General features: G+C 38.5%; 3 protein-coding genes across 6 annotated transcripts in view; 2 read left to right on the forward strand and 1 right to left on the reverse strand.

The window, feature by feature from the left end:
* Nucleotides 1-961, forward strand: part of osbpl3b (oxysterol binding protein-like 3b) — a 37,864-nt gene extending 36,903 nt beyond the window's left edge. For all 3 annotated transcript variants that reach the window (XM_082550625.1, XM_082550624.1, XM_082550626.1), the window contains one exon: nucleotides 26-961. In XM_082550625.1, the coding sequence (XP_082406751.1) occupies nucleotides 26-122 (97 nt within the window). In that variant the 3' untranslated portion in view covers nucleotides 123-961. The remainder of the gene's footprint in view (nucleotides 1-25) is intronic.
* Nucleotides 962-2,268: 1,307 nt separating this feature from the next.
* gsdmeb (gasdermin Eb) lies at nucleotides 2,269-8,267 on the forward strand. Its single transcript, XM_082550894.1, has 10 exons — nucleotides 2,269-2,426; nucleotides 2,728-2,949; nucleotides 3,057-3,249; nucleotides 3,486-3,660; nucleotides 4,810-4,930; nucleotides 5,107-5,232; nucleotides 6,974-7,101; nucleotides 7,219-7,402; nucleotides 7,544-7,617; nucleotides 7,736-8,267. Exons 2-10 carry the CDS (start codon nucleotides 2,745-2,747, stop codon nucleotides 7,958-7,960), a joined length of 1,431 nt encoding a protein of 476 aa, XP_082407020.1. The 5' UTR covers nucleotides 2,269-2,426; nucleotides 2,728-2,744; the 3' UTR covers nucleotides 7,961-8,267.
* A 706-nt stretch (nucleotides 8,268-8,973) lies between these two features.
* pals2a (protein associated with LIN7 2, MAGUK p55 family member a) lies at nucleotides 8,974-18,274 on the reverse strand. 2 transcript variants are annotated; one of them, XM_082551103.1, is made up of 14 exons: nucleotides 17,727-18,274; nucleotides 16,448-16,532; nucleotides 15,809-15,932; nucleotides 14,952-15,070; nucleotides 13,411-13,563; nucleotides 12,868-13,017; nucleotides 12,427-12,654; nucleotides 11,572-11,703; nucleotides 11,137-11,239; nucleotides 10,957-11,028; nucleotides 10,701-10,862; nucleotides 10,394-10,596; nucleotides 10,184-10,312; nucleotides 8,974-10,066 (listed from the first exon to the last, which is right to left on the reverse strand). In XM_082551103.1, the coding sequence occupies exons 3-14, from the start codon at nucleotides 15,837-15,839 to the stop codon at nucleotides 9,890-9,892; spliced, it is 1,659 nt and encodes a 552-aa protein (XP_082407229.1). In that variant the 5' UTR covers nucleotides 15,840-15,932; nucleotides 16,448-16,532; nucleotides 17,727-18,274; the 3' UTR covers nucleotides 8,974-9,889. The 2 variants fall into 2 exon arrangements, with proteins under 2 accessions (XP_082407229.1, XP_082407230.1); XM_082551104.1 differs by lacking the exon at nucleotides 15,809-15,932 and having other exon boundaries at nucleotides 17,727-18,272.
* Between the last annotated feature and the right edge of the window lie 3,202 nt (nucleotides 18,275-21,476).

A 21,476-nucleotide genomic window follows, 5' to 3' on the forward strand; every position in this document is an offset into this window, starting at 1 on the left:
TTGTGCGTCTTTTCTGTCTCCACAGGAAGGCACAGGACGATACCTGGGTGAGCAACAACACGTACTGGGAGCTGAGGAAAGACCCTGGCTTTGCCCATGTAGATTTCCCTACACTGTGGTGACCGTGTGCTGCAGATCATACAAACATTTGGACCTGCACAGCCTCTACTGTGATTTGTGATCCAGACTGGTTCTGGTGATGTCTGTATCTCATTCTGACCATCCACATTCTGTACTGGAGTTCATCAGAGTTATTGCCTTAATAGCAAGTGCTTATCTGAGTTGTATAAACACATTTATGCAAACATATTATGAGAATGTTGCTCAATTTGCAGTAGGCCAATTTCATTTTTTTGCCTGCATTCCACATATTATGTTGTGCTAAACCACTTAAACTAAGAAAAGGAAAGATCCTTGGTATGAAGGATGAGAAGAAGAGTTTCATAGTTTATCTACACTAGCTTAAAATGTACTGATCAACTGGTTATGTTGGTTGTTGTCTTACCATGGACATTCTCTACCTCTGAGATAAACTAGCCTCGCTACGCCATTGATTCAGTGTAAACATCCGATATTTATTCTGCATCTGCCTGATGCCTTACTGGTTGTACTCAAACTTGTTTAATTTATTTTGTTGTACCTGCCAGATGTTTAAAAAACTAAAACAAAAGTCTATGTTTCGTAAGGAATTCTTGCTAACAAAATATTGTGCAAGCGATCTCCGAATCCTTACTGAAGTGATTTTTCTGTCCGTTATGAGTAATTACTGCTTTTCGCTATGAATGTGTGAATGATTGTGCAACTATGAGCAGCTGTAGCAAACTCAGTCATATCTTTTTCACTTTATTCAGCACACCATTGTCTCTATGGACCCTGGGCTTTGGGACCAAAAAAAAAGGGAAAAGAAATGTCCAAAAACTATGCTCCATGAGCTCAAATAAAATTTCTGATTGTTTTCTTTTTTGTTGAGTCTTTTGTGATTGTTTGTTCAAAAACACTGAAAGCAAATAGACAGTTGAAACAATTCCCTCTCATCTCAGATGATGAGTTGGCAGGTAGATAGCCTGATTATAATTTTGGTGCATAAAGGAAAAATGCAATTAATTTTAAACATGATGGGTCAGGAATGCCACACGAAAATGCCATTTAGGAAGCTATGAAAAGCAATTGGGGTATAAACACTAGGTTTACTGGGAATGTGAAGCAGTTCCCTGCTTCTTACTATACATATTCCTTAAGTGAAGTAGCAACTCTTAAAGGACTGGTAAAAGATCATCTGCTAAATTATAGAATTTTTTGCTCGTGGCTGCACTTCATCCCTTTATAATTTTCTTGGCTTTATGGGTTAAATCTCAGTGCCATCTAAATGGAAACCTGTGCATGATACTTTCCAATGAATATCCTGCAGTATACAGTAGATATGTTGCTACGTTTCACAAGTGTTGAGTGAATTGTTCCAATCACTTTAGAAACAGCCGTATGTGTTTGACGACGATTCGTGTTTATGGCTTGTTTTTGCCCGTCCTGCTAAGCAATGACCAGAGTTCAAGGTTAATGAGCAATTATGGAGCCGTGCAACAAGTAAAGGTTATCATTTATAAATAACGAATGCAGGAATGTTGTGAGAGTCATGTTGATGAAAAGAGTAAGATACCGCTAGTGATCCTTAGAGCCTGTCTGCATTTTTGACATCCTACAATATGATAAATGACTTTGAAAAAGGGCTCCTTGAGTCCACCTATTCTCTTTTGTTTTCTATTTTTTTTTTACTCTAATAATTCACTGTAGTATAGTTTGTTTGTATTCTTTTTCTTTGTTTTGTTTGTTAATCCACGCTAGCGAACATGGGCTCATCAGATTGCTGGGTTATCTTAAACAGCCGCTAGGTGGCGACAAATGCAAATGAAAGCGGACTACTGATAATCTGTTTTTACAAAAATCCCCTATAAAATATTGTCACTGGTCAAATAGGACTGAATAAATTATAATGCAGAGCAGTAGATACATCAATGCAGTGTAATTAAGATACTTGTAAAATAGGTTATTTCTTTATTTTATATATATATAGTCCCTACATAAATCCAGTTGACAATTTACCAGTACAAGCAAATATAGAAGAGACATTATTATTATTATTATTATTATTATTTTTTATTATTATTATTATTATTATTATTATTATTATTATTATTATTATTATTATTATTATTATTATAAGCTGGATTGTAAGCGTACAGGAAGAAAGGCCATATATGCCATATATGTTTCGGCCTCTCCTACCGTGCAGAGGGCGGAGCCTTTTGTCCAAAACAAAGAGTGCAGGAAACCAGGCTGAGCTACTACAGAGGAACTGACTCCTGTAAAAGTCTGACCACTGGGGAGTTTCTCTTGCAGGTCACCAATAAAGCGAAGACTCCGTGGAAGCGGTAGGTGGAAAATTAGCCAGATTAAAAAAAAAAAAACTAGCATATTTCGTCTTATCTACAGTGACTGCTGTACCGATGGACTTTCGGTTTCCATAATAACCGGTGCTTTGATTGTTGTCGTGCAGCCTGGAGGTTTTAAATGTAAAGAGCTGTATGGTGTCTACTATGTTTTTGCTTGAAATGAGTACAGTGGCTGAAGTAGGAAGTTTATTTGTGTTTAGTCCTAAGGAGGAGCTCACATGGGTGAGGTCTTCTGTAGCTGTGTAGTAAACGCCTCCCCTCTCTTCTCTCGCTTTCAAAGCTTTATCCAGCCGAAAGATGTTTGCTCTGGCTACCAGAAACTTTGTGGAGGAGGTGGAAGATAACGGGTCCCTGATCCCAGTGACCAGCCTGAATGACACCATTGCTCTCCTGACGGTGGTGGTGAAGCGCAGGCGTTTCTGGTGCTGGCAAAAGTCCAAATATCTTCCCACTGATTTTAATCTCAATGATATACTAACAGGAGACACACCCATAAAGCCAGGTAAACCTCAAAAGCAGCACGAAAATGGCCGCATGTGTCACAGTTTACTCTCCCGAGATCACAGAAATTTGATTTTTTTTTTTAATATATTTATTTACCTTTTGCAGTTGTGGTTGAGACAGACTTCATCAAATACAGTGGGACATTTAGTGACAACATTCAGGGAACTGTGGATGCAAATTTTTCCAAATACAGCATTAAACTTCAGGGTGAAGACTCATCCAAACTCCAGTCATCTTTTGGAAGCTTGAAGAAAGAGGAGATTGATATGCAGAAGTTGCTGCAAGACTCAAAAGACAAGTTGGTTCACAATCTGTACCTGGTGTCACATGTAAAGTTGTTTCAAACACTCTAAACATCACCTGCCGATCAGGTAAAGATCGCATTGGTGATCTTTGTCCAGCTGTAAAGTTTCACACAAAACACGATGCCCGGTTGAATATTAACGCAAGAAAAGATGATGTAGGATAAGTCACAATAAAATTTTGTTTCCAAGAATGTTCCTGGTGAAACTCACCACATTTTTCTTGTGTTAGGGTTCTGGACATGTCCCACTGTCTAATCCAGCAGACAAAGGAGAAGCAAAGACGGGTATTTGGGATTGTAAAGGATCGTATTGTAACCACTCAACCCTGTTCAGTCATAGAGGAGGTGCAGCAGGGAGGACAGTGTGGGGGAAATCTGAGCACCTGTGGCCCCAAGATGACTAAGGTACAATATCAAACCTCGTATCAGACCTAATAGTTGCTGGTATTTAGGGTTCGGTCAGTTTTTAAAGTTGCTAATACATTCCTATATTAAGTCAATAAGCTAAGTTCACAATACAAAATTCATAGGTCCTGTTGCCAGGTGAGCAATACATGTGCTGCTTTTACCCGGATGAGTTTCAGATCTGCGTGTGCCAGCTTTGCGTGTACATTTTGAAAGCAGAAGAGAATAAGAAGAAGTGGAATAAATCTTGCCCACTATGCATGAAACAGTTGCATTGTGGTTCCTCTTCAGAATTCGGGTCCTTCATTTATCCTCGGTTTTTCCTCTTCATTTCCAGAAATCAAAACTGGGAATTTATTGTTTATGTTCTAGCTACATACAGTACTGTGCCAAGGTCTCCAGACAGACTTGACATTCAAGGCTCTTCCTTGGATGTTGGCTGCCTTTTTTTCTGTTTTCTGCCAGGATGATCCTACACTGCTTCAATAACGTTGATGTCCGGGCTCTGAAGAGGCCAGTCCTTTTTGTCCTCCACTGGTCCAGTTTCCTTAGATTTTTTTTAAGGACACGGCACACCATACTGAGATGTGCCAAGCCTTCCACTAATAGCTCTTGGGTATCACCCTGTGTATGTCAAATTGTGTTATCTTTGATATATTTCCTACATTTAACCAAAGAAATGGGAACAGATTATGTGCTTTAACAGGCTGTTAGTAACAAAGTTATTATAGGCTTTTTTTTAAATTAAAGATGGATTCAGTTGTAAATGTTAAGTGGCTTAAAAAAAATAAAGTAAATAAATAAATAAAATTCCTCTGAAGGGTCAGGTATAAGGATTGGAATGAAAATTAGTGAAAAAGCAGCCAGTGTCCAAAGAAAAACTATCAAAAGACATTCAGAAAGCCTGGAGAACTGTTGCCTAAGACCACTTTAAAAAAAAAATCACAAAAAAAGTGTGACTCCTTGGACCTAAAACTCAAGACCTTTGCAAAGTACTGTAGTTAAAACTATATCTTATATTAAATTCCACTATAACCTTAAAGAAAATATTGAATCTTTTAATAATTCTTTAAAGTAGATTAATATTTGTGACACTCACTGAGGAATTTTGTTGCCATTTGTTCTGATTCGGTGTTCCTGTTTCTTCAGTTTTTATTGAAGGAGAACGCAAGCTTGGGCAATGACAGTGACATTACCATGGAGATTCCTACCAACACTCCAATAGCCTATAGCCTTATAGAACTAAAGATCAAACACGATGGACAATATGGTGAGAAGTCATTCATTGTATTTGTAGAGTAACTGTCTTACTTCATGTTAATTTAACAAGAACTGATAAACTCAAAGTTATATTTAGTAATTGCAGGATCAGCATCATTAGTTCTAGGCTATTGTTGGAAATATCCATGTTCTGTCTCCTTGAACTATCACGTGCATTTTCCACAGAGCTGTGTGTATTGTCAGGCACCAATGGAGGCTTTGATAAAGTTGATGGTACTGCTAGAATGAAAGACCAGCCGTCTATTTCAGGAGCTCCTGCACATTCATCTGACAATAGCTGCCTTCAACAAGGTAAAGCACTGTTTTCGCCTCAGATTTCTTACCTTTTCCAGCAAAAAAACACACGATTGCATGCAGAGAAATGTCCTGCACACCAGAGCTGTAGAGCACATCAGGTTAGTATTTGTTTCTAAGGTTTTGTCACCACAGTGGAAAGTTTCCATGCATTATTACGCTATAACTGAGCAACCGAGATCAAATGTTAGACTGAAAATGAGAGCATGTGATTGGCTAGTCTGTATGACGAGTTCTTATATATTGCATTCTGCTCTTTCCTCCGTGGATAGCTTCTCTCTCTGCTTTTCATTCTTTCCCATAACGCCAGAGTTATGGATATATCTGACAGCTCTGTGTTTTTTTACAGTGTTCCTTATGTTCTAAAAAGGACGCTCCTACAAATACTTGCAAAACTAACTGTGTCCACTCTTTGCAACAGAGCCTTGAATTTTTTTTTGGCCTTAGATTCTTTGAAAAGGGCTCTATAAAAATACAGGTTATTATTATTTTTAATAATATTATTTTTATTAGTAGTAGTATTAGTATTAAAAGTCTACCGTTGGGATTTAATATAGAGGTGCAGTGTTAGTTTTACAGCTGAAAGGTGTGAACGCGGATATTTTGGTGGCTAGCCTTGTTGCCTATTCATATTTATAGGAGTTTCATCTTGATAGCACAAAATTTAAGGAGAAACATACAATTATACTTCACAAGGATTTGTGGCATACAGTTTAGCTCTAAATTTAATGCTGTAAAAAGCATGTCTTACTTTGGTTTGAGGATTTTTGATAGTTGGAGCGTTCATTTATTGGGAACGAGGGGGAAATGTTATGAGAACTGGGTTTCAGGTTTTTGTCACATTTCTACATAAAGCTCGGTACATAATTAAAAAATCTCTGCATGTTTTTTCTCAGCAGTGCGCACACAGTTATTTTCATATAGTTTCCTTTTGATTAATGCCAGAATCTTAAAATATGTAATATATATTACCTTTACTTGTAGCTTCATGGCCACAGTAATATTTTCATTAACACAAGTATGAATCAGGATATGACTATAAAGGGTTTTGTGTTCCTCTACACATTGACATCACTCACTCCGTCATACTCCTTCATTGGGTGTGCTCGTTTTTCAGCCACTAATTTGCGCTGCTCTAGGCATGTAGTTATTGAAATGAACCAACTACATATTTGTATATAAATCAGCACATTATTAGTAAACTATCCACTTTCATGGGTGTACTTTTGTTAATGCAGATTCTTTGGCTCTTTGGCAAAAAATGGCATTTGCTTATTCTGTGTTGCGCTCCAGCAGCACCACACCTCTGCTGTATTCAAGTCAAAGGGTCTCAAAGATAAGAGACCTTGCTGCATCTTATCAGAAGGGTGTTAAACGTATTTGTAAACACAGTTTTGACCTATATTAAAAGGGTACAATACAGTACAGTTTACTCTTTAGTTTGCTATGGAAGTTATGTACTGACTGTATGATTTTATTGGGTGGAATTTTGAATCAGGACTTAACCTGCTTGGAATAAGCCAAGATAATAGTTTTGCATTCACTGGCCACAGCATGCATGCGTGTATTGACTTTTTTTTTAAAATAGCATGTATATACACATGCAGTGTTTTATTAGCTTCTACATATTGTTGTGGTTTACATCATCATAATCTCAGTTAACCTTTTTAACGTGCTCCGGGAGAATGTTTTATCTTTGACAGTGAATGACAAACTGTCCTTATTTTTCTGTCTTCAGAACTAGACCAACTGAGCGATCATTTCCAGCTGCTTTCAGCTCTTCCGGCATCCACCAGGTCCGCTCTGCTACAGCAGATTACAAAACTTTTGCAGGACCAGATCACCATTAGTGCACTTCAGGATGTGGTAAGAGGAACGAAGAGGTCTGGGCACTGGCACTGCACATTCACTAAAAGAAAATGGACATAATGAAATTCAGTTACGTTCCGTTTAAAGTCTGACCTGTCTCCTTCTCTGTCTCAGCTAGAGCAGATGTGCGTGGATAAGGGATCTGCCTCAGTTGACTTTAAAACAACAGCGTCTCAAAAACAGAATTTCCAGGCAATTCTGGATCTTTTAGAGCAGTCTAGTCAAGAGGAACCAACTGAAAAAAGCCGATCCACATCGCTTCACACAGCCCTTCACCTCTTAATCAGTGCATTGGATGGTGAGAAAATTTGTACTCTACAGTCATTACTTGTGGATTTCTTTTCATATACTAGAGACCTAGTATACCCACTTCATGCACACTGCAAGTTCTAAAAACTTAATGCAGGTTCCTTCATCATGCGTCTGTTTTGTCTTTCAGAGATGACAAATGATTGTCTTGCTGCCTTGGAAATGTGCTGCAGCCCTGCAGTGTTGGGGATATTGGAGCTACTGGTTAGTAAATCCTCTTTTTTATAAAATGGCACAACATGTTAAGCAGGTGTTTCTTTGTAAATTAAACATTGCACATTAAGTCAGCTGCCCCTTATGAATCTCTCAACACCTGTTCCAGGTGCAGTGTGCATCAAAAAATGGAGAGTTGCCTCTGAGCGCCGAAGCGTCGTCTGTACTGACAGAGGCCATCTATGGAAAGATCGAACATCTGTTTGCCTCCTGTAATGTGTCCCTGCGGAGAAATGGGGACATGGTGAAGGCAGAAATAAACAAGCAGCCAGGAAATCCTCTGGTCCTGTGTATCGTGATTCGAAGTCTTGCCTCATTAGCTCAGGGTGTTTGAACTGAAACCTGCTTTACAGCCACCAGAAACAAGTGTCACAGTGGAATTAGGTAAATGGAAACATGTAAATAATTCTTTTTGTTATTTTAATAGAATATTTTAAGGGGTGCTACATGACCAAGAAGTCATTCTAAAAATACTGAATACTTGATCTGGACTCATATGTGATTACTCAATGTGTTTAAAAAAAAAATAATAATAATAATGAATTAATAGTCAGACTTGATTTTTATGTGAATAAATATGCAAAATTGTATCTATTTTTTTGTAACTTTGGCAGTTTCCTTCAAATAAAAAATGATTTTGAGCTGTTGTCTGATTGTATAAAAAAAATTATGAACCATATTATAAAATTATCATGGGTGTGGTGCTTAGCACAATCCTTTCCCAGCAGAGGTTTCGGGTCTGTATCCCGGTTGAAGCCTCCCTGTGCAGAACATATTCCTTGGAATGTGAGATTATATAGTCGTTACAACTTAATTCACATCTAAGTGCACAAAAAGAAGCGATAACCTAAATATGGTCATCTCAGGCACACAGCTTGCAGCAATATCCCTATAGACAAATCTATTATGCTCCTTGTTCTGATTATGTTGGGCATTCTCATGGGAAAAAAAAACATGCTTTGTCTCTCAAACTACCATCATGTTTTATTATTAACATCTTATTAACAGTATATAATTATGTCATCATCACTAAGATTGTATTCAAATCAATTGTTCTGAGCAATAACTGTTTCTCAAACGTGGACTGATCACATTCTTTGACAATATTATAGCAGTAACATTTCAGGTTATTTTTACTCTCAGATCAATTATTAATTCTCCAATGAGCTCCATCTTCAGGATCTTTGACGCTCATAACACAAACCTCATTCTGCACCACCCTGGCTTGTGTACATTTAAACTTTTTGTGTCATTTGCTACTACATACACTTTTGATTTTTAATATGCCTGAATGTAGCATGTTTGTCGGCAAGTTTGCTTAAAGAAACACACCTAAAACACAGCGGATCATTAGAAAACACCAGTTATTTATTTGACATCTGAAAATACATCTTATGTGAAATCTTGTAAAATATAATTTTATAAGTAAATATGAATTTTATTTAAAACTGTTAAATTTTAGTACATATCACATCAAAAGGGATGTTTCACTGAGGTGCAGTACCCTGTTTGAGAGTCCTGTGGAAAGTCTTTCTTTGAAAACACAAACACAGCAACAAATACTCAGAAACATTTACATGATCCAAACGTCTGACACAGAGTCAGCGTATTTAATGTAATATCTTTCGTGCTTGAGTTAAAGAGCCATAGGTAAACACTACAGGATTAGTTTTCTTCCTGTACAACTTCATACAGTGACTGGCAAATCGTTTTCCATTCATTAAGTTTGGCTGAGGAGTTAAATGTTTGCCTCCAGGAGGAAAAAAGGTCTCATATATATGACACTATTCTACACGAATGACAAGTCTGTAATGACAGAATGAGATGAGAAACTGGACGCATAAGCACTGTAAACTGTAACACTGAGGTATTATTCTTTTCAATGAGCGAGCCCTCATTTTTATGTAGAATAAATACAACTTAACTGATCTTACATACAGATGTAACATTAAAAACTGGGTTTGCTTTCAAAAGCATCTGACACGAGTGCCAGTACTCTTCCAATCCATGTGAGTAAAAAATATCATTTAAAAAATACTTGCCAATAAATAAGTACACTTCCTATGTGTTGTGAATTGCATAGTGTGCTAGAAAGGAATCTGGCAATTCAGGTTAAGGTGACTCTGATGCAACTTTGTGTGAGACCAAATTCACACAGGCTTGACGTCCAACACTTACTTTGTGTGCAGCACAGTGTTGAATCCCCTTTTATCCTAAGCCTGGCACCTCCAACAGCAGCTTCTCTCCAGTGGGGGGTAAAATATCAGTAGACCCAGCTGACTGGAACCCACTGTGGCTCTATGATTAATTGCTCCACTGCTTCCTGGAGCTTGTCAAAGGCTTTGTCCAGATTGTCATTAACAATAGTCAGGTCAAAGTAGTGGCTGTATGCCCGGCGGATCCTGGCGCTCTCGTCTACAGTCTTCTTCAAATCATTCTCCTGTTACAGAAAATGGATTAAGCCCATTTATAGAAGGGAAGCCACAGCCATTACAGTGACAACCACTGTAAAATCCCACCATCGTATTTAAGAATGTTTCATCGGCTTAAAACTTACCGTGAGTAGTTTGGTCGTAAGTCCAGCATCTACCACAGCTTTGTGCATAGCTCTTAGTGTGTCCAGCTCAGGAGCAGCAATAAATACCACAAACGGCATAAACTCAGCAGTCTTCAACACTTTCAGGGCCTGGGCATAAAATGTGATGTCACTACCAAAGCTTTTAGGAAAAGCAGATCCAGATATTGAGTGCGTGCATCTTTGACCGACCTGAGGGTTAACATCTAGGATACAGGTACGGCCGGCAGCCACCACTTCATGGATAGAGTCGATCTTGGTTCCATAAAGGTTGCCATCGTACTCGCCGTGCTCCAGATAGCGGCTCTCTTTGATGTCCTTCTCCATCTCTTCCCGTGTAACGAAACAGTAGTTTTGCCCATCTTTCTCCTCTTCTCTGGGACGGCGTGATGTAACTGAATGTAGAAGGTAAGAAAAGGCATTTCATGCAGCCTGACGGGTCTAAAGTCTGAACATTTCGGTGGTCTCAGGTCTATGTCTCACACATGCACGCACTCACATGGGACAGTGGTTCCATATCTCAGGGGATTCACAACAATAAGCCTGTTCTTTAGGCTCCGCCTCCCAACTCCCTGAGCTCCAATCAGAACCAGCGTTTTCCTTTGGAACGGGGGCATCCTGGCTACCTCTTCATAGGTCTGCAGCTCGTAACGATCAAACTCTGTTGAAGGCGATACAGAGTCAGTACTGTGTCACCATTTTAAAAAATGTAAATATTTAAGCGCGAAAACCCTAAAACTGCAGGTAATACACACCTGCATTCTTGGTAGTGAGGTACATCATTTTTTTCTTTTTTTTCTTTCCAGTCAGAGTCCCACAGAGCATCCCTGAGTCAAATGCACAAAGTATTAGTGCTCTGCATTTTGGTGCTGAAATCTAACCTTCATTAAATCTATACAAGAGCAGCTGGTACGGTTGGAAAGAGTCATACTAACCTGTACCTGACGTGTCCCAGTCTCTCCTCACAAAGGCTTTTCTCTTCTCCTCCAAGACCTGACTAGGGATGAGGCCAGTGGCTCCACCAACAACTTTCCGTGCCTATACAGGGGTTAGAGTAGTTGAGAGATGCTTCAGACTCTTAATTTAAATATATAGAAAGAAAAAAACTATTTGATGGTTATTAATCTTTTAGAAAGCTGTAGATTCTTACAAACTGACTCAGAACTCGCACCAAGCAGCACTTTCGCCATTGGGGAGCAGCAATGGCTTTAGAGTTCTGCAGTGAGTCTTTGATGTAACCTATGTAAGTGGCCAACGTTGTTGCCAACATTCATGGTTGTGTGTAGTGTATTATGTATTAACTACTTTGCGATCCTTGTGTTTTACATATTGTGGCAGCCATAAATTTCCAGTAATATGAGCACACTCACCTGCCACCAATTGGGGTCTTCCTTGTTGACTACATGAATCACATCTCCTCTGGAGAAGGCCAGACCTGCCTCTTTACAAGGGATCAGGTTATCTGTGGCTGGGTTGTAGTTGAAGTGTGACTTCACATAAACCTGCAATTTAACAGAGGTGAGGTGTAAATCTGTACTGTGACATTACAACACTTAATTAAGCTGCAAAAAAACTACATATGTCTCATGACTCTTGATTTTGAAATACAATATGAAAGTAAACCTTCTTCTTTCCCAGTCAGAAGTCAAAAGCCTGAGTGAGTTGGACCACATACAACTCTTAAGTGTGAACAGGAAGAAACATTTTCACTCTTACTAACAGTAGATAATTTATCGTCCTCAGTACAAAGTACCAATAGCCTTATGATGTAATTTTACCTAAGGCTTCTCAGTGTCAGCTGCTATGTGTGCTCCATTGAATAAAGTGGTGCATGTCCTACTTGGTGTGTGGAGTGTTATTAATAGATTCCCATGGGCTCAGTTTTCAAGAACCTGGTATTCAGAGATCACTCAGCTCTCAATCAATATATATTATTCATTAGAGCACAATTTCAGAATATATTATTGCAAATCAAATCAAATACCAACAGCAAATATTAAGGTGCATTTATATGACTGAATGTAACTTAATATTATATGAAAAACTCTAAAACTAAGAAAAATGTCATTAAAAGCAATTCATCTTGCATCCAACTTATTAATTAAACATCCATCCACCCATTTTCATCCGCTCATCCAGGGCTGGTCGTGAGGACTGAAAAACTAAACTAAGATTATCAATCACCTCCAGGTGAATTCAGAAAATGAAACCTCCTTTTTCTGTACCTGTGGAGGTGCTGGTGTGTCTTTGTAGCTTGGCAGGACCTTGAGTGTAATACTCCCGCTGCAGTCCCTCAGCAGCTCCTGGAGCACATGTGGGTCGCTGCCGACCTCTCGACCATTCACCTCTCGGATTATGTCCCCTGTGTGCAGCATGCCTTGCCTGTCAATTGAGCTTCCGTGCAGGATCCGGGCTATCACCATCTCTCCTCGCACCACGCGGAATGTCACCCCCTGAAAGAGAGTAAGAGTCAATAAAGTACTGTACATCCGCACTTCATAAATCATAGAGGAGGCCAGTTTCATGCGTTGGTCAGGTTCCTCTAAAAGATGATGATTAACTATGTAAGGCTGAGTCACTGCATCCTAACAGATAGTCAGTGAAAGGGCATGTGTAAAACTCTTTGCAACTTAACAGGAGTGTTTACCAATGCCTTGCTAACTCACCAGTGGTTCCCCAGCTTTCTTCTGGATGCCAATCATCCTGACAGCATCAGCTGGCATCAGTGAACTGGTCATCATGGAATTACTGTTAACTGCAGTCTGCGATGTTTCATAGCACTTTGCAGCCACTTTGTCATGAGCTTCTATCAAACACTAAGACAGAAGAAGAAGAGAAAAATACACACAGAAGAAATGACTTAACAATATGTTTCTTGGAAAAATGAAAAAACACTCCAACATGCATTACATGAATTACTATGAACAAATGAAGACAAACTGCACTGCCAATAGACTAACTGAAAAATATCCCCAAGCAGTTACAGACAGTGAAGACAAACAACATTAGATTTACTCAAACAGTGCGTAGGAATCCTCTCAATACTCTCCGAAACAAATTAGTTGATAGTAAGAAAGCGAGACCAGTTAGGTGAAGCTTGCAGACAGGTAAATCAGAAGAAATGAGGTAGGGGTTGGAGAAGCAGCTCTGGCTTCCATTTCCACTCCAGTAAAAAGCCCCACCCCACCACTGAATAAGACTTAAGGTACCTTGAAGTGTGGCTCCTGCAGGATTTTGACAAGCTCAGCAGCGGCAGCATCCTTATCTGTGAGATTGTTAAGGGCATCCAAGATCTCAGTGACAAGCTGAACATTATCATCCCGCACGGCTTGTAACGCAACTTCCTCCAGACGCTCATGTGCCTAAACACAGACATGTCCACCAAAAGAGTGTACACAGCAAGTCAATGTTTGTATCAAGCATGAGGTAAATTTGGTTAGCCTTACAAACTGTGATTTTATAGCATAATAACATTCCCAAAGCTGCAATTACCACTTGATGTTTTTTCTATATTTCTGCCAAGCAGCCAGATTACACTTTAGATCCACTCAGTGGACCTGTTTGTTCCACTGAGTGGATTTATAAAGTTTGAAAACTGTGGCGTGAAGGTTGTGATTTTAGGAATTTGGACTATATTTTGCACATGTGGAAGCATGGGGGCTTGCAAGTTGTTAAGAATGGACTATGCCATTATGTTCCTCAGCCAGAGTTCTGAATGACTTCTTAATACCATCTTACTAACAAAAACACTTCCATAATTGTCATAATTCCATAATTTAATCCATAATTGCACTGGCTACAACAGCAGGCATTCATAAAAACCCACTTGCTGATATTTTTATTGAATTTTAATATATCCAAACATTTTAAACAACTCAATAACAAAAAATATATATATATCACAGTGAATTACTTTACCACCTACACCAAGAACAAGCGGGCTTTGTTTCTGTTAAACTATCACTGTGATATGCAGAAGAATGAAGGAAAATTAAGAGCAGAATATAAAGTAACAAGGGATTCAAATCCATTTAATATGATTGATGGGCCATCTGTGTAAAATAGTGTATTTTGTTTTTTTAAAGCTACAAACTCTTGTTACAAAATAAGGACAAGAGTTTCTCTTTGTGGACGGTTTTCTATAAAAAGCTGTCTATTTATAGTTATGGTAGTTAAACCTGATGACCTCAATCTGCACTGGAGATATTTTTTTCAGAATGTTATGTAAGCCATTTGTTCTTCATGCTGTAAGCCTCTTTATTTGTGTGTCAAATTGATTGATCTAATTTTAAGAGGTTTTCTGTTTTTACTTAAGCTTCAACATGAACTTAAATTTGTGGTGATTAAATAAAAATAAAAATACAAAAAAGCTGTGCTATACAGCCCTGCAGAGAGTAGACCTTTGTGTTTTACTCTTCCGATGACAGGAAGGGTATTAGATTGCAGTAGCTAGATTTCTGGTAACTAACTTAAATGTGGACACAAGAAAAAGACACACAACAAGTAATCAGTTCATGTGATTACAACTCTTGCACATAAAGCATGAATTCCCCATTTCTCCCGTCTCCACACATGAGAAAACACCAGCTACAATTCACTTCCTCTGTCCTACACAGACTTCTAATCTACTTCACTTATAGCTAACAGAAAAATCGACCTGATGAAATTATGGTGAGATGTATCTGTGCATGTGTTTGTAGGAAGTGGAGAACAAGCAAACAGAAGTGGTTTCAGCGAGTGCACAACATACCTTAGCAAGGGAACGGACGATGGGGCTCTCCATGATCCCTCTGAGGAAGATGAGGTCAATATCTTTGGCTCCTGTGCCTGATGGCATGTCTCTCAGGTTCTCCAGCACCTGTTGCATGGCTGTAGAAGAACAGATAAACTTAAATGATTTAGCTAACCATTTGCCAACTGCTCTCTTTACTTCTTTTAAGCTCTAAAATGAACTGCTATGTAAAAACAGAGGCAGAAATACTAGTGAAAAACCAACCTCGTGACCAGCAGTAATAAATATAATTAAAATTCAGAGCCAGTGGAAAACTATTTCAGTATACTACGAATGGACAAGGCAAGAACAACAAGTGGGGAGCGAATCAATGGGCCAATTCAAAGAACATTGCTCATTTCCATTGCAACAGCAACAAGGACGCACGGTCACCAAGGAATTGTTTCACTAATAGCTTTGTCTCGTAGTGACTAGTGACACAGGTCAAATTATTATTATTATTTTACTTCTAGCAACAAAATTAATGCAACATCTTGCTTGTCACCAAGAAAGACGTAGCAATAAAAACACTTGTCATTTTTTTCTCTTTTGTTTATATGAGGAGTACAACACTGAATTAAAATGTAATCTGAACAGATGAGCCTGAAACGTTTTTATCAAGAGAACCATGTATTAAACATAGTTTTTTCTACATTTTTGTCCATAAAAAAGAACAAATGGAATTGTTGACAGGCGGCCAAAGGCACCCCCACAACTATCTCTGAGAAGTGGGCACAGTACCATTCAAATGGTAATTAAATGGCAAATATGGTAAACAACACTGCTGCAATTCCTGTGCAAAAGGCTAGTCGGGGACTTTGTCTCTTACAGCTTACCTGAGCCAGACTTTGCGTTGGCCACAGTCATGTTTATTATTCCACAGCTCAGGATGGTGAAACTCCCTAAACACGGTCAAAAGCCACCCAATTGCTGTTTACAGAAACCAGAGCAACTGGAGAGCTGCAGGATGTAGGAAACCCACTCGAGTCAGTACAGTATCACACTAAACAAGCCTTTTTCAATGATTAGAATCAAGCCTGCATTTACTGCTGTATGAGTGATAAACAGATGCAGAACGGAGAGCAATTAGAAAAGAAAGCATTTGTTGGTCTTTGTGTTTTATGCATGTTAGCACAAAGGGCACTCATGAATTAAGCAGATGACAAAGAGGGTGATTGAATGACAAAGGATGAGTCTTCCATCCTTCTGGCTAAAGGTTGTGCCAGCCACACACAGAGAGGGCCCTGGGGATTTTCTGTGCAAACACGGTCTCCAAACAGAGTGAGGAAAAAAAACTCTCGAACTCCCTCAATACACAGTAAGACAGTCGACTCAGGAAGCCTTGTTTGACTACAGATTGTGAACTGTATAAACATAAATGAAACACTGTATTCTAGCTATGCACTATCAACAAAAGCAGCAAAACAACCATGCTGACCTAAAACAAATACCAAAAAAACATGGCAACAACTCACCTAGTTACTGATTTCAGATCATCAGTGCAGCAGGCCAACACCGAGCCCCACGTTTTCTAAAAAACACTCATCTGGTACCTCTGGACTAATGAGAGAATGGAGGGAGAATAATCAGAAATTGAGCAAGACCGTTTTAACACCATTATAACTATCAATAAAAGCAAATCATGATAAATACGCAACTCCCCACCCTTAGGGTCCCTTTATTGTCCACACTTCTCCTGCCCATTCAATGTTATTGTAATGCAGTCATTGTGATTGGCCAAGATGATCACATGACCACTGTCTATTTAAAGAGGAATTTTATTTTAAAGCTTAAAGGAGTCAAATTATGGACCTACATTTTATCCGATTTAAAGTAATCAAAAAATAAATCATGTAGTAAAACAGTTATAATTTGTATGGGACGCGTGATTTTGGTATATTATATTTACATTAGTTAAATATTCTGTTTTACTTCTCAATTACATTTTTCAGTTGTTTCGTTTGCATTATACACAATATATTCTACGTAGGGCAGACAGCATTTCGTTGGTCCGTATCCTTAGCATTTGAATAAGGTAAATGTTTAAACATTACTTCAAGGAAAATAAAACCTATGCACATCACAGCTGTTCTCATAAGAGTGTTCTCTCTTCTTTCTTTAAACTCCTGCAGCACTTCTTAGAAGAAGCTGAAATTGTCACCAAACCTCAGGCAGGACGAGTGACTTATAAATGTGTTCTCTGCAGCGGTTAAATTAACTGATGTCAAGCTACACACGCACTGGGCACGTGTAACCACTTCAACGTCAGGTAGCTTAGCTGAAATGGTAAGTAGAAGCCGTGAATACTAATTTTGGCGTTAATTACAACGACCAGTTGCTGGTTGAAATAAACTAAACCGTAGGTCTCTACTCTCAGGGCGTCTTGTCATTAACACCAGAGCTCGTGCCGTGTCCGTTTGGATCTCATATGCGGGCGAATTAGCAGCGCTAACTAGCAACTACGAGTGGCGTGCGCTCTAAGTTTTATTTTTGGCCGACAAATAATACATAATAACAGACATGCCAGCAAAATTTAAACAGGCTAGCTTCGGTAGTTAACGCTCAGTTAGTATCGGCCCTTGCAGCAGAGAAGTAAAATCAGCTAAAGTTAGCTTTGTAGTAGCTAATAGTAATATGTGGCTCATAGTAGCTACTTAACATTAGCCAGTGGCACAGTGAAATCCGAGAAACTACTAGGTCCCGTACCGTTACATAGCCTCACATAAACAAATGAATGAATGAAATATACTTTACCCAGTTAAATCAGTTTCCAGTCAAGCTTTCATTCTTTTCTTTATTCCGGAGTTTTATAATTCGCCGATCATTCGCGCACGAATAAGTTGTTACTGCGTTTTCAGAGTGCGTGCCTGCATGCGCCCCTGCTCTCAGTTCCCAGTCCACTCACGCACTGCTAATGTCATCCAGTGCCGTTCAAGTTATATCTAGTGCAGCGAAAACCCGCAGTCTTCTCATATAACTTTCTGTTACACTAAAATAAATACCGGTAGAAATATTAAGTAGAGTAAATGTTTATGTATGAAAGTAAGCTGTAGCAAAGTTGTTGCCCTCTTCAGATTTTTATGACCCCGTTAATGTACTTTTTGTTTTGTTTTTGACTAAATGTATTTTAACAACAGTACTTTGTTGAATTAAATATGCGAGTACTGTAAATTAAAATATACAGTTGCCTTTTGACCACCTATTGTGCCTTTTCATGGTTTTTATGAATAGGGATGAATATTGAGTCAATTATCCATTACTGAATTGGTTTATAGGTCTCATCCTTTATCTATTTCGTGTATTGATTCCTGATCTACTGTGAGTAAGTGAGTGTGTGTGTAGTCTTTAAAAACAAGTCGACTGAATGTCTAACCTTATATACAGATTAGTTTCTCTGCTGACTCCAGAAAAGCATGCACAATGATGACAGCTCATATTGCATAGCAAACAGCACAGCTAAGAACTAAACTGGAAGGATACGCTTACCCCAAGAGATACTGTAAGCCTCACTGCCATCTTTGAGTCCTGTAATAATTGTTGCCATGTCTGGCAACAAATAACCTCATCTGCACAACCGACATTCATAAAAAAGTGACATTTTCTCTCAAGGCACATAGAGACTACCATAGCATTGCATGATTTGCTTTTATGTATCCAGGTCACTTGATGAGATTAAAGTGTTAATCTGTTGTGAGTTAGGGTGGAGGCAAATCTCAGTAGGCTTGATAAAAGAGGTAAAAGTAAAGCTGAGAAAAACACTTTGATGTACTCACATTACTAATTTCTATTTCACATTTCCCCTAAATAGGACTCTTGCAGCAGACATGTTTTAAAAGCTATTTGCCCCACTTAAGAAAAACCTCAAAATGCTTAGATGTCAGCTCACCATCAGAGTGCACTGTTACTCCATCAGTGAATGACACAGAAAACACTGTTCACCACGTAAGACACACTTGTACTATCTAGCAACATGTCACAGTGCAGCAGTGGCAATAACACAAACAGTTTAAAGTAGTTTCTTTACACACAGCGTTTATTCCATGCAACACAAGTTCAATTCATGGGAGTAAAAGACATCATAGTGGCAGCATTATGGTAAAGTCAACCTGGATGTAACAGCTCTAGCAGCATGGCAGCCCATCATACCTACAGAAACACATTAAAACATAATAATTAGAAATTGAGTCTCTAGAAAACACATTAAAATATCTGCATAAGGTATCCCTCTTCCTAATCAGACTCAAGTAATATTCAGTCCAATGAAGAATATATAATATACAAGAATATATATATATGGTAGTTTAACAGAGAGATAATGGGGTAAATAAATCTACCTGATATAGCTGGATCCTGGAACACTTTCTGTGCTCTCCCTCACTAGCACATCAGAAAATACAGTATCAGGACTGTCTCGTTTCCCATACCTGTGCATAAAGAAGATATCAGCAATTAAACAATATTTTTTTCCATATAGGGTCAAGATGGACTCAATAATATAGAAGTAGATAACTAACCTCTGTCTTGTTATGAGGTTGATGTAGTGTCTTAGTGCAGAATAATATTTGGCAAGCTCCTCAGGTGGCGCGCCTTGCCGTGGATTGGCAGGTTTGGCTGGGTATGCATTTATGCCAGAGTGAATACAAACCAGCAGGCAGAGAGCCAGAATACTCAGCGACATCACAGCGTTGGAACACGTCCTAGATCACAGGGAAAATTAAGTGAAAATACAGAGTAATAAAAAACAAAAACACAAATCCAGCAACTCACGGCAAAATCAGAAAAAGAGCTCTGCAATAGAGTGACCATGTTCATGTTCATGAAACATAAAGGCAGTCAAATCTGTAAAGACATGCTGACTTTAAATTTAAAAAGCAAGCCTCTCCATCAAATTGTTACAAATAAAGATTTTGCTTACACTTTAGTTCTGCTGTAGTTGCTTTTCCCGCTGTTCAAGGCACGTCTGTCTGATTCCCTACATTGCCCATGTTTTATACAGCTTGTGCCATGTGGGGAGGGGTGTGTGTGTGTGTGTGTGTGTGTGGGGGGGGGGTAATTCTGTTCTTTTAGGCTACTCCTGAGAAATATCTATGGTTGCATTATTTAAGCTCAAAGTAGCAAAGCAGTGAAACAAAAAATGGCATTATTTCAGAAAAAAAAACTCATAACCTTTGTTTTTTTATAAATGTAAATTAAGTACATCACTAACATGCTACAGAAATTTGTGTTCTACAATAGGACCAATTCATTTGGAACAACCCAAAAGGTCTGCATCATTTTTGTTTACCCTAATGGCTTTGTTTTCTATGTTTAAAAAAAAATAAGGAGGTCTAAATAAGCAATAAGAGTACACCTGATTACAGCAAACTTTTCTTTGGTTCACAAAAAGATTTTGAAGTTATCATGGAAAAGTACTGATGAGTGGAGATGAAAGCTAAAAGTTTTATTAATGTAGAAAATCTACTTAAGACCAAAAGCAGCATGGTATGTTTTAATAAAACTGATGATGCATAACTTAAGATGGCCATGGTTTTCACATTAAGCTGAAAAATGAAAGGATGCCCTAGTGTTTGGAAAAATTATGTTTCACTTCATAGAGAAATGCAAAGGGGGTCTACATCAAAAGCTACTTTTAACTACTACCTTAATCACAAGGGGCTGATACAGCAGGAAGCTCCACATGTTTGATTTGACTTTTTTATTTTATTATTGTTTTTGAAATGCCGGATGCCTTGACTGATGCAGCTCAAAAGAACTTGTGGCTCATCAGGAAACAAAATTAACTCATGAAATTGTGCATTAACCATCTCAAAAATAGGAAAAGCTGCTGGAAATAAAAGAACAGGCATTCGTGCTCCTTGCTATCACACAATTGTGTATTGTGTGCAAATTATACAAGAGCAGCCTAGTCAAAGCCTTTAAACGGTTAGCAGTAATGAACCAAAAGTTCAAAACTCATTAGTATATGTTAAATCCTTTGATTTTATGGCCTTTTAAAACTGCTTCATGTATCTCATCTTTAAGTCCAAATTAAACACTACTGAATACAGGCAGTTGTCTTAAGACAATAACTGCAGCAATTTCGGCCAAACGAGCAAGCATAGCTCTAAATTACTCGAAATCATACAAGAAAGGGCAGGAAATCACAAAAAACTCCTTAAACTTTCAATTTCAGTTGATAGAGGGCACAAAAAGCTTTCAGCCCCAAAATGATAAGACAACTTTAATGGCAACTATTTTCTTAGAAGGGCACTCAACAAAAACTTGGCAGTAAATCGTTGCTGTTCTGTGGCAGTCATATGAGCGCTGCACTCCAAAGCAACAGCACAAGTCCTTGCTGGTAACGTCGGCTAAACACAAACAAAAAACTTTTTCTGGCTCATATTACAGGCAAAATATTCAGATGCTGTAAAAGAAAATGACATTGTTATTCATAGAAAGCATTTACATGTTAATACTGCGATTTTCATGGCACTGAGTATCACTGCCAAGTGATCAGGTTCACTG

This window comes from Aulonocara stuartgranti (genome assembly GCF_965226115.1).
Source record: "Aulonocara stuartgranti genome assembly, chromosome: 11".
NCBI lineage: Eukaryota > Metazoa > Chordata > Actinopteri > Cichliformes > Cichlidae > Aulonocara > Aulonocara stuartgranti.

Bases quoted from the DNA above. Each gene is read 5' to 3' on its own strand.
- gsdmeb (XM_082550894.1), top strand. From the start codon at position 2,745: ATGTTTGCTCTGGCTACCAGAAACTTTGTGGAGGAGGTGGAAGATAAC. The intron at 7,102-7,218 runs GTAAGAGGAACG...TCTCTGTCTCAG, and splicing joins TTAGTGCACTTCAGGATGTG to CTAGAGCAGATGTGCGTGGA. The intron at 7,618-7,735 runs GTTAGTAAATCC...CACCTGTTCCAG, and splicing joins TGGGGATATTGGAGCTACTG to GTGCAGTGTGCATCAAAAAA.
- pals2a (XM_082551103.1), bottom strand. From the start codon at position 15,839: ATGACTGTGGCCAACGCAAAGTCTGGCTCAG. The intron at 13,564-14,951 runs GTATGTTGTGCA...GTCTGTGTTTAG, and splicing joins TCGTCCGTTCCCTTGCTAAG to GCACATGAGCGTCTGGAGGA. The intron at 11,029-11,136 runs GTTAGTATGACT...CATTTGACTCAG, and splicing joins CTGGGACACGTCAGGTACAG to GGATGCTCTGTGGGACTCTG.